The sequence below is a fragment of the Sardina pilchardus genome, chromosome 10 (genome assembly GCF_963854185.1).
Source record: "Sardina pilchardus chromosome 10, fSarPil1.1, whole genome shotgun sequence".
Taxonomy (NCBI): Eukaryota; Metazoa; Chordata; class Actinopteri; order Clupeiformes; family Clupeidae; genus Sardina; species Sardina pilchardus.
Window position 1 is genome coordinate 32,596,910 of NC_085003.1, and position 12,323 is coordinate 32,609,232.

Sequence of the window (12,323 nt, forward strand, 5' to 3'; positions counted from 1 at the left end):
GTGTGTGTGTGTGTGTGTGTGTGTGTGTGTGTGTGTGTGTGTGTGTGTGTGTGTGTGTGTGTGTGTGTTATTCACAGCGCTGGTGGGGGCATCTCTCACCTGTGCTGGGCTCTCAGTGGAGTCGTGGGAGTGACGGAGACTCTCTGCCAGAGAAGCTGCAACAGCTGGCCAACTGCCACTCCTGGGCTTACAGGTCACTTCGGATTATCTGATTTCAATTGACAGTGTGCTGATACCAGCAGAGTAATAGTATATTGTTCCAGGCCATATGTGTTTATATAAGACACTAACCACGTTGAGTGTGTACACACACACACACACACACACACACACACACACACACACACACACACACACACACACACACACACACAAACACACAAACATAAACACACACACACACACACACACACACACTCTCTTTGCTTTCTTATCATCCCATCCAAAAGGTTTAGCTGGCCTTCCTGACCCACACTCTCATGCATTTTCTAACGCAGGGGTATTCGACTATATGCGGCCCGTTGGATTTTATCTGCGGCCCATCCGCGAACTGCCTTCGAATCTTTCATGAAAAAAGCGAAAAGTTGCAAAAATAAACAATGTCGGGCAGCTAGCGCCTCTCACACTGGGCTGTCAAATATACTGTGCGTTTGTAACTCAGGGACACAGAAAATAGTTACACATGGCAAGTTTCAGTGCGCTCGGAATGGCAATTTACGAACGCACCCATAACACAGGAATTTCCGCATTGTTAGCAGTAATCCTAATGTTAAAGCCTAATGTTAACCATGTCTCTGAGTAGGCATATTGTTGTCAATATAATAGACCGAAGTGTTTACTGTGGAATGAATGCGTTTCGGTAATTAAGGGATAAACGGTTAAGTGGCACCACAAGTCAAAGGAGTAAAGTAGCCTAGCCCTCGGTTATTTTTGAACAGAACAAAGTAGAGCTATGATAGCATTCGTGTAGCCTGCACATTGACCTGTCACCTGATGTAAGAGACCTTTTACGAGGTTCTTTTACAGCGAATGCGTATAATATATCACCTGATTGAGGCATTACAATGCTGTTTATTGTTTGTCAGTACATTTCACTGTGGCTTGTTAAATATGAAACATGACAGAACTTGGATCTTTAACTGAACTTATTAAATGTAGCTGGACACTTATGAATGCATGTCTCTATTTTGGGTCACCTGCGAAGACCCAGAGGTTGTCCTGTTTGGCCCACTTGGTTATGAAGTTGAATAGCCATGTTGCAACATGTTGACATAACACAGACTTACACAAATTCTGACCTCTCGTCGACCTGCACATGTTTACACACCGAGATACCACCTCGTCTACAGGCGTAAATACTGCCATGCGAAAGAGACACAAACACACATACATGATCTAAATGTAGACTCACTCTTTTGTACCTCTTCACTGTCCCTTGCGTCACCACTCAACGCCATCATCAGGCGGGGTCTCAATGTCGTCGTGCTGTCCTCTCGCTGCAGGTGGGCGAGCAGCGGCAGCACCGGTCAGTCTGCGGTCCCGGCTGCGCCCGCACTCCTGCTGGCTGCCTGTCTGCACCAGCAGTGGACCAGCGGCCTGGACGTCTCCCTCCGGAGCAGCACCGAGAGGCTGGCGCCGCTGCAGCAGCACCACAGGCCGGTGAGGAGTGGGCAGTGGGCAGTGGGCAGTGGGCAGTGAGGAGTGGGCAGTGGGCAGTGGGCAGTGGGCAGTGGGCAGTGAGGAGTGGGCAGTGGGCAGTGGGCAGTGGGCAGTGGGCAGTGGGCAGTGGGCAGTGCAGACCCGGCTCCAGGGGGGGGCAAAAGGGGGCGGTGCACCCTCAAACAAAAAAGGTGCCCCCTTAGTTTTACTTGGCCTAATCCTAACTGTAGCCTTTTACGATTGAGAGTGCCCCCCTGAAAATCTCAAATGCCCCCTTTATCACTGCTCTCTGCAGCCGGGTCTGGGGCAGTGGGCAGTGGGCAGTGGGCAGTGGGCAGTGGGCAGTGGGCAGTCCTCGGTCGTAGCCTCCTACAGGGCCTCCACTCATGAGGCCAAGGGCTAAGACAGGGTTGAAGCACAGGGAGAGGGAGTGATTGCTGTCTATTCAGTCACTCACTTTTGTTCTCTCAAGCATGTAAAGCTTTACTAATTATTTGTTAGTTCAGCTCCACAATACAAAGAGGGCTTTACAATGGCACTGTCTTATAACACTTCTATTTGCTCCAGCTCGGCTTGAGTCTCTTAGTGTTGTGTGTGTGTGTGTGTGTGTGTTGGTTTTCAGCTGCTGGTGTTCCTGCTGTTCTTCTGCATGAGCGACCTCCTGTCTGCTTATCTCGGCCCGCAGGTATGTTTTCACCATTCAAGTCCTACTGTACACTTCACCAGAACTCACCACACCTGAGGGGATAGTTTTACTTTCAATGTTTTACTTCAGCACTTTAAGATTATGTGTGGCATGCTCATGCCTATTTCTCTGTAGGTGTGCAAAAAACCTTATAAGAGAAAATGTTTTGTTAGAAATTTTAAGTGTGCCTGTTATAGTTATGTACTGTATAATGTATTCATCCCTAATCAATGTCATAGATAGAAAACAAAGAGGGGAAAAGCAGGGCTATGGAACACTACCATTGCTACTATTTTTAGAAAGAAAACCTATATAAACATAATGACAGCTGTTCATGAATTTGTATGTGAGACATCCACCACCACCTCCACCACCACCACACACACACACACTCACACACAATGTTGACTCTATAGAGGTGGCCTTGGTGTGAGTGTGTGTGATAATGAATAATGTGTTAAGAGTGTGTCACCGGTTGTTGGCAGGAAGTGGAGAGTGTGAAGCTGGCTCAACAGCGGTGCTGTGACATCCTGCCACTGCTGCTGGACTCTGCAGACTGGCTGCATCTATTCCACTCCCAAAGCACTGGTACACACACACACACACACACACACACACACACACACACAGACACAGACACACAGACACACACACACACACACACACACACACACACAGACACAGACACACACACACAGACACAGACACACAGACACACACAGACACACACACACACACACACACACACACAGACACACACACACACACACACACACACACACACACACTACATGGCTTCTGCTGCTCTAACCTCAAGCATAACTTGCCCCTTGGAAGTTTATGGGTTCTCTTGCTTTTTTAGAGAGAGAGAATAACTTGTCTTGCTTTTTCCTCTTTTTTTCTATGCTGCAGAACAAAACCATTATCAGTCCACCACCATTATAAGCACTGAGGAGAACAACCGACTGATGCCCCTTGCCTTCTACAGGTGAGAGACCAGCTATTTTATTATTATTATGTATTATTTATAGTTTTATCTGAACAATTATTGTACAGGATACGCAATATGTTTTATACAACAGTTTGATTTGGTCAAACTACTTATTAATTTGTGATTGGATAAGAGCCATTTTCTGAGTTATCCCAGGACATCCCCACTCAGACTTTTACCGCTAGCATACACATATTGCATTGAAATATCCAACACAGACTTTCCATTCATTCAAAATGAGAGAGCACCAATTTCATAATGTCACATTTGAGTGAGAAAATGGGGTAAATAAAGAGTAGGTGAATATTCAGTATAATATGAGACGTATAGACAAGTACGTAGGCTATACAAGTTTGTGTGTGTGTGTGTGTGTGTGTGTGTGTGTGTGTGTGTGTACAGAGGTTTACAGTATATATTTCTCCCGTGCTGTTCCTCCAGCCTGGTGCCCTGTCTGGATGCAGCAGTGCTGAACAGGGCAGTGAGTGCTCCCAGGTTCCTCTACACGGCTGTTTGGAGCTACTGTAAGCTGCTGCAGCTCTTCCTGGATGGTGAAACCCCAAAGCCCCTACCAGCCAGCTCTCCTCAGCAGGTAACACCACAGTCAGATTGCAGCATTCAGTTCACCATCTGCTTAAAATGTTGATTACCAAGTTACCTGTATGCTTCAGGTAAGTAAGAGCGTCATATGGAATTTTTTGTTCTCTGCTTGTGCAAATCAAGTGTTTGTTTTTCTTCTGTGATCGAGTAGGTAATCAATGGATTGTAATGAAGTTTAAGCCATTGACGTTTGTTTACACTTTTGTCCTTCTCTCTTCAGATGGATGTGTCTCACGTTTTGTCCAGGGCTCAACAGGTCCTCTTAAAGATCATCACCCTGAGCTCACCAGGCTGCCTTACTCACACCCAAAGAACTGAGGTACACACACACACACCACAACAACTGGTCCAAAAATCACAGAGAACTTCAGAACATGGGGTTGTATATATCTTATTACAAATGTTAAATTTTCCACCATGTACTGTACATCACTGTCAATCACAAACACTGTACAAAGGCATCACTGAGGGGGGTCTCTTGAAGGGAACACATAACATTTGACATCTCGTCCTCTTTAAGAATGGGGGCCTGGTCCAAAGTCTTTTGTGTGGGTTTAATTGGTTCTGAAGTAGCTGCCTATATCATTCCATACAATCAACAATTTAGTGACCTCTATGCTTTCCCCTCTAGCTGGAGGAATTGTGTGGCGAGCTGGACCCAGAGGTGGCAGCTACCCTCTCCATGCAGCTGAGTCCTCCAGACCTGAGCCAAGAGATGGACTTCCTGTGAAGAGGTGGATGTTGGGCCACATTGAATCCCTGCTCAGTGCAACCTCAGAGTTTGCCGGGGGCATTGTGGCTCTTGTGGGGTTAAATGTTTAAAATACTTTTGTAAACTTAAAAGTTCATTTGAATGCTGCTGCTTCTATTTATTTGACCAAATATAAAAAGTATTGTCACAAGTATTGAGTCTGTCCTTGTCACATCCTTGAGGCTTTTGAGCAAATCATAGGTCCAATTCTCAGTCATTCGGTAACACTTTATTTTAATGTAGCGCTGTTACAGTGTACCTACCTAATTAGGTATAGTGGTACAACCTGTGCAACAACATGTACTAGCATTGCATTATGTATTTGTGGGTACCTACATATAGTTGTTACATTGTAATACTGAGTCCTTTTACAAAACTTTGCCAATTTGCCTTTTTCATCAGAGGCAAAGGGCTGACCTGAGACCTGCTGGATGGGGTAAATCTGGTCATGGTAGATATACAAACCATTCTTAGCTCCAGTCAAGGCCTCATTGTCCTCAGTGTACATAACAGCTGCACTGCTACACCTTTGTTACTCTTTGATACAGTGGAATAAACCTGTTAAGTGTACCAGTTAATTACTTGCACACACATATGACATGTATATTGTGTCTTTGATGTCTTCCATTACCCCACGTAGTACATGTATCAACTGTGTTGGTACACACTCATTACTCTTTGATACAGTGGCATAAACCCATTAAAATGAAGTGTACCAGTTATGTACATTAAATCTATCATGACCAGATTTACCCCATCCAGCAGGTCTCAGGTCAGCCCTTTGCCTCTGATGAAAAATGTAGGCAAATTGGCAAAGTTTTGTAAAAGCACTCAGTATTACAATGTAACAACTATAGGTACCCACAAATACATAATGCAAGTACATGCTAGTACATGTTGTTACACAGGTTGTACCTCTGTACCTAATTAGGTAGGTACACTGTAACAGCGACACATTAAAATAAAGTACTAAAATAAAGTGTTACCAGTCAATCATATCGTGTAACAGACTCCAACACAGGTGCATGTGTTCCACACACAATAGAAAACACTTTCAGTCTTTCTGCTTACAACTCGTAACAGCATACCAATCAAGACATCCTGCTTTACAAAGGGACATCTCGTTCCATATATCGGGTGTGTTAAAACCATGTCCCACTGTGTTAGTCACGCCAACACATATGACTTTCACGTGTGGGCATCACTAGTGCAATGTTTTTACACAGTGTCTGGTGCTGAATATAGTACTCAGTTCAGGAGCAAATGATATCAGTCATCTTTATCAAGGGACTGAAAGTCTTGATGAAAACTTAAAAAGGGAAGAAGGAGAAAAAAAAACCACACCTCACTTTCTGGTCCATATTGGCAATATCTGGCCTTCGCTCTATGGCACGTCTCATTAGAGGTTCTCTAGCATGTAGCTCATGTCTGGGCTGGCCAGAGTAGTCCTCTGGGTGTCTTGAGTTGCAGACCCAGCGTCCAGTCCCTGGATCGGTGGGGCTTGTGGCGTTTCAGTGCTTCGGGCCGACTGCCTGGACCTATCCAGGTCAGACGGGTTGCCCGGGGTCGGAGTGTCGTTGCTGCCACCTTGTGTGAGTGGATGCACCATGGACATGTGGACGTTGAGGTTGTGGGCCTTCTCGAAGCGCTTGCCGCACAGCATGCAGGCAAACTCCAGGTCGGCCTCGGCTTTGTGCTTGGTCATGTGGTATTTCAGGGAGGCCCTCTGGCGACACTGGAACCCGCACACCTCACATCTGTGGAGGAGAAATCAAAAGGATGTTTGGATGGAAGAACTGCAGATGCAAAATAGACAATTTGCCAAGTATATACACAAACCATCCATCTACACTGAACTTGAACCTGAATAGATGTTATCGTTATGTGTACTTGGTGCAACAGCCAAGGGTCTACATACCAATAGCATGACATGTCCAAGAGATTGGGTAAAATGCTTGCTCCAACAATCTACTGTATGTTTTCCAGGGAGCAGTCACTTTCAGACCCTCCACAATTGAAGCTTTTTGCTGTGTAAACTAACACACAAGTCTGTTTCGTTTCTATCGACGCATTCTCAGGGCACTCTTCAACTTACTGCAGTGGCTTGGCTCCCGAGTGGCGCATCTGGTGTACTGATAGATGCTTCCGCTGTTTGAAGGTCTGTCCACACTGGTCACAGATGTAGTTCCTCTCCTCTGAGTAGAGGCAATAGAAAGGTTATGGTGCTGGTCTCCAGCTGCAGACATGCATCACTATCACTCCACATTCTGCAATCTTGAGCACAGCACGGCTAGAAGAGAAACTGATTTCTCTTTTGTAAAACCAGGAGATTTCATCGCGCATATGTTGTCCAAACAATCCTTTCAAATCAAAACGGTGGAGATGTCAAGGCAACAATTTCATGGGGGTTGCTTTGTTTTACAACAGATCATAGTGACAGTGTAAACAGAAAAATATTCCTTACCTGTGTGAATGAGTTTGACGTGCCTCTGTAGGTAGCGGTCAATCATGAAGACCTTGTTGCAGCCAGGATGGGGACAAGGTCGTTCCCTCACCTCTTCGTGGTGCTCCTTTATATGTTTCTGTTCACAAAGTGCCCCCAAAACACCATATTATGCAAACCCTAACTAGCAAGGACTAAATGTATTTGTAAACACAAAAGAAGGAGAGTCATTGCATAGTCAAAGCCATTGCATTTGTTAGGATACCATAGATGCACATGTAACAGTCTTGATATTTGTTACCTTCATGCCATCAGAACCTCTGTACACCGCTGTGCAGCCTTGGTAAGGACACTTGTAGATGGTGGGCAGCTCCTCTCTGGAGAACAACAAAACTAGCTGTTACAATAACATCACAACAACATCAAGATAACCTCAAGTGGTTCAACCCAGTAAATTCAAGTATGAATGTGGTGCTCACTTTTCAGATTTCTGCTTCTTCTTGGGGCCTGGCTTCTTTCTCTCTTTAGGCTGCGGTGGAGGCTTTGCCGCCTTGCTAGTGGTACGCCTCTTCGTTGGCGCAGGCCTAAAAGGACACAACAAATGAGAATGAATCTGGCATCAGCCTGTGTTCGAACAGGAGCTTTTTTCAAAGGATTAAAACGAAGAAAAAAAAAAGGTTATTGGCCAGGTGTGTGTAAACAAACAACGAATTTGACTCCAGTTAATCTTTGTGTGTGAATATCAACCCCCCCACCCCCCATGGAGGTGTTTGGTCCATGTCCTCGCCTTACCTTTTGGGTGGGTATGGATCTGTCTGCTCATCAGACAATGCACCCTTCCTTCTGTCTGCATACTCTTCATCACTGGAGAAGTTCCTGTAGGTTGGGGCCAACCAAAACAACTGATGACTTTGCCTACACATCAGGGATGTATGACCTGTTTCTCTCTGCCGGTCTGGGGGGTACTCACCTGTCGGAAAGGTCACTGTCTGCAGTCTGCCCCATAGGTTGAGCTGCGACAGGTGAGGGGATCTTGTCATTTGGGAACAGACCTGTGAATAGCAGTAGCACACACTAAGTACGGACATTCTACATTTCAGCATCTGTGATTTGGTGATTTGTGGTGTTCATCATACTATCTCAGTTGACAGAGATGGGGAAAAAATACAGCAAAATGTATGTTCAAATAAAATATCAATACCCTAATTTTAAGTGTATCAAAATAACAACAAAATACAGCAGCCATACCATACATCAAAATAAAATACTGTATTTTTGTATTTTAAGAATACCAAAAATAGGTAATATCTGTCTATTCCTTCATCAGTACACTAATTCTGTTGATTAAGTGAACAGTGTTTGAGAGCAACAGCTTTTCTCTGCCTACAAGACATGCCATAAACCTGCAAACAGTCAACAGATCAACTATGCTGACCTGCCTGTAACATCTCATAGCCTAAATACTGTACCTGTTGTCAAGTGGTACAAAGTGGACACAAATCTCTGACCTTGTCAATGCATACCCAGATTGCACTGTGTAACTTAATGCTGTTGATCGGGACGGATCATGACCCTATACAATTTCTCATCGTGTTGCTTTAGGTGATAGATGGGGAAACTTTTTAAGCCTTCACAGTGTGAGAGGGAATGAACTGTGTGTGTGAGCAACCTACAAGTTACTCATCTTGCACTGAATCATCTTTACTTTTACTTCCTGAATCTAAATATTCTGATGACACGCACCAGTCAGAGGCTACATTCATTGTTTTCACTTTTATGATGTCATCACACCACCAAACCAGAGAGGGTTAAAGCGGAGCTAGTAAAAAGCCACTTTCTTCAAACCAATAAAATTCAAATCGCTAAATAATACTTTGTATATTTATAGTATTCTGAATATATGTATCATAAATACTGTCCTTCCCTGCAAGTTGACTCACCATCAGTGCTGGGTGAGGAGAAGTCACCCTGGTTGGAGTGCTGAATCTGTGGAGTGGTGGCTGGGCTTGGCTGTGCAGTGCTGTTGGTGGTGGTGGTGCTGGCATTGCTGGGCTTTCGGGGGGTCTTAGGCCTGTGACTGCCATCTCTGCTAAGCTGTTCGCCTGCGCCTGGCCCATGACCGGGGTTCACCATGGCTTGAGCGCCGTTTGCGTCCATCACGTAGCGGTGCCCATCTATGCAGCCCCACACTGCCTTCACTGAACCCCAGCATTGGTCTTCCAAAACCTCTGTTAGGTTTGGACAGGAATGACAGGCCTCTGCATGGTGGTGGGCCCAGGACACCAGACTGTGGAGACACTTGGGGTCGGAAGTGATGGAGGTGGCTAGAGGAAACAAGTAACAGTAACGGGTAAGCACAAACTATGTGTGACTATTCCAAAGACTGCCAAGTGGACATTCAGCACTGAAAGAATACAAGAGAGGTCAGAAAAGAGTAATCGACTCACTTGATATGCATCCGTCTACAGCTGGCACAATTTCAGAACCCCTGAGAGAGAGAGAGAGAGAGAGAGAGAGAGAGAGAGAGAGAGAGAGAGAGAGAGAGAGAGAGAGAGAGAGAGAGAGAGAGAGAGAGGGAGGGCGTCTGTTTACAGTGTCTGAAAACTGATGTAGAAGTCAGAGTATATTCATCCCCCTCCCGCGTTACTGACCAACTACTGTCATACTCCGAGTTCTTACCGATCCCTGTTGCCTTCGTGGCTTGTAGGCGTATGGTTTACCCTTCTACGGAAATCTGTCATGATGCGATGACACTTGTAGAACTGTGTATGGCAGGTCTTGCAAATGAATGAAGACAACCGTGGGTCTCGATTCATCGGCACACCAATGAGCCGTTGAAAGTCAGTACAAAGCGGCGCTTCATGATTCTGTCTGTCCAAGAAGTCGTCCACCTCCATACACTCCTCAAGCTGCTTATCGAAGGCATGTCGCAGTCTCCTCTTTGAAAATTTTCCATGGCAAAGACGGCAAAAAGCAGTGCTCAGCCGACCATTTCCTGTGCAGAAAATTGTCGTACGAATTTGCGTTAACAGATTAATCGGGAACAAGCGAGTAAGTGAGTATATATCAGACGGTACGAGTCATCATCCCTAAAGCTGCACATTACAAATAACGTTACAGGAAAGGGTTATAAGAAACATCAGATCAGGAACAACGGAGATTTTTAATTAGTCCCTTACCTTTCTGCTTTGTTGCGGTCTTGGAGTGTTTATTCGGAGTACTGTTCTCAGTGACAAATCGTCGTGCATTCACACCTTCATCGTCCAAGTCTTCTTGAAAACTCCTGTCACTTGCTGAGGATGACGAAACTTCGATATTTAGAGATTTTCGAGGTTTCCCTCTTCGCACAGGGCGCTTTCTTCCACCGGTTTGTTTTTGACTTGTTTGAGGAGACGATTCTGAGGCACGCGTACGCCTCTGCGTTCGCTTCATAATCAGATATTTTGCGGGCACTGTAAAAACGCAGAGTCAGTGCAGTCTGAAAAGAACTGTGCCGAACTGATTGGCACTAACGTTAACATTAGCCACTATATTGAGCTAATGGTACATGAGATATGCTGGATAGCTAAACCCCAGTCCGAATTCCCCAAAGTTAAAACATTTCGATTTCATTTAACAGACCGTCTTTTTCACATGGAACGCATTCAAAACGCACCATGTGCCTCATGACATGGTAATATTATTGCAGTACGACTACAGTGCGACATGTTTGCCTTCCAACTGTGTGTTTTCAACTGTTGAGAAGGAAATAAATGATGTGAAAATAAACACGAAGACCCGGAAGTAGTACACACGGCCACTTATCTTTGGTACAGACAACAGCGCTCCCGTCGGATATTTGAAGAACTGCAAGTTGTGTGGAGCTCATCAGAGCAGTGTCACACAATGAATCCATAGGCAACTTTCGTGTTTGCATGAGAGAGAAGGGCATGAAATGCCCAACATACCTATTACAGCAACCCAGACCTCTAATTTCTCTCCCTCTCTTCCTTGTACACACACACACACACACACACACACACACACACACACACACACACACACACACACAAACAAACAGAGAAAGATAGATAGATACTTTATTGATCTCCAAGGGGAAATGCAAAAAAACCAGAGCACATCAAGAGAGGATATTTTGTTTTTATTTAATCTGTGAGTAGGCCTATGTGTCAGCTTCTGAACATGACCTACACACATTTACTCTGTTCAGTAATACAATTGAAAGGCATGGGGGATGTTGCATGCCCCACATTGACCCCCATCAACCTGGCAAAATTAACGTTAAAATATTTTTTCACATCTTGGTTCCACATTAGACATGTCCTGTCTGTCCACTGGATCAGATGTTATTTTAATTCATATGTCGGTCTGTTTATGACTTAAGTTTGTGTGTGGTTATTTTGTTTTGAATCTATGATCTTCCCTGTTAAAAAGAATAAAGATAGGCACAAAAGAACAAATTTCCTCCTGTTTCTCATGCCCCACTTGTCATGTCTCTATTCCCCACTGGGGCCCGCCCCACGCTTTGAGAACCACTGCATTAGGCCTTCTGAATTCCCCTGACAAGGTGCCAGGTATGGCCAACAGTTTTTTCTTTTTTTTGGAAACTCCCTAGGTCTCGTCCAATAGAGCATTTGTTATGCTGTTTTAAATATGTGATCTCATCTACAAAAATCCATCACATGATGCACTCAAAAATCCTTGATTATTGCTCCGTTTCCACCCTCCCTGGTGAAATTTGACCAATTAAAGATTCTGAAATCATCCTAGCAACATTGTTGTAAAATCCTGGATACCATCCTCCCAAAATCTTAGATGTTGCTAGTATGGTATTAGAAAATTGAACCATGTGATGGGTTTTCCCATATCACATCACACATATAGCCTACTGTGCAATAGTTTTAGGCACCCCTTAGATTTGTTGTTTTAGCAATGTTATGATGACCATATAAGTTGATTTCTCATTTAAGAAGTCAACTAGAAGATATAGGGAATATGAAAAACAAAACAAAAAACTGTGCATTTCTGGTTCACGGTCCAGTTTTCTGCATCCATTCGATTGGTTGTTTTTGCAGTGTTATAATGACCAATCTCGCAAGGGGGAAGCTGAAGCCGATTGATACTGATAGTTTGATAGATCGAAGATCTCAATAAAAAGCTACAGCTGGAAGAGCTCATTGCTCTCTTAAAGTTGAAA

At 44.5% G+C, this 12,323-nt stretch overlaps 2 protein-coding genes across 2 annotated transcripts in view; one reads left to right on the top strand and one right to left on the bottom strand.

Moving 5' to 3' along the window:
• The window catches only part of LOC134094355 (Fanconi anemia group A protein), a 26,436-nt gene extending 21,599 nt beyond the window's left edge, over positions 1 to 4,837 (top strand). Inside the window, 8 exon segments of the mRNA XM_062547851.1 lie at positions 78 to 193; positions 1,503 to 1,659; positions 2,282 to 2,344; positions 2,830 to 2,932; positions 3,257 to 3,332; positions 3,774 to 3,924; positions 4,153 to 4,251; positions 4,564 to 4,837. Coding sequence (XP_062403835.1) covers positions 78 to 193; positions 1,503 to 1,659; positions 2,282 to 2,344; positions 2,830 to 2,932; positions 3,257 to 3,332; positions 3,774 to 3,924; positions 4,153 to 4,251; positions 4,564 to 4,662 — 864 coding nt within the window. The 3' untranslated portion in view covers positions 4,663 to 4,837.
• A 259-nt stretch (positions 4,838 to 5,096) lies between these two features.
• Positions 5,097 to 10,855, bottom strand: znf276 (zinc finger protein 276). Its single transcript, XM_062547853.1, has 11 exons — positions 10,306 to 10,855; positions 9,806 to 10,121; positions 9,574 to 9,614; positions 9,067 to 9,450; positions 8,097 to 8,178; positions 7,919 to 8,002; positions 7,606 to 7,710; positions 7,428 to 7,503; positions 7,148 to 7,265; positions 6,779 to 6,878; positions 5,097 to 6,440 (listed from the first exon to the last, which is right to left on the bottom strand). Exons 1-11 carry the CDS (start codon positions 10,556 to 10,558, stop codon positions 6,083 to 6,085), a joined length of 1,917 nt encoding a protein of 638 aa, XP_062403837.1. The 5' UTR covers positions 10,559 to 10,855; the 3' UTR covers positions 5,097 to 6,082.
• Positions 10,856 to 12,323: the final 1,468 nt, after the last annotated feature.

Excerpts from the sequence above, each read along its gene's own strand:
- znf276 (XM_062547853.1), bottom strand. The coding sequence starts at position 10,558 with ATGAAGCGAACGCAGAGGCGTACGCGTGCCTCAGAATCGTCTCCTCAA. Across the intron at positions 7,711-7,918 it reads GATCCATACCCACCCAAAAG|GCCTGCGCCAACGAAGAGGC; the intron begins GTAAGGCGAGGA and ends GTGTCCTTTTAG. Across the intron at positions 6,879-7,147 it reads CGTCAAACTCATTCACACAG|AGGAGAGGAACTACATCTGT; the intron begins GTAAGGAATATT and ends GCCTCTACTCAG.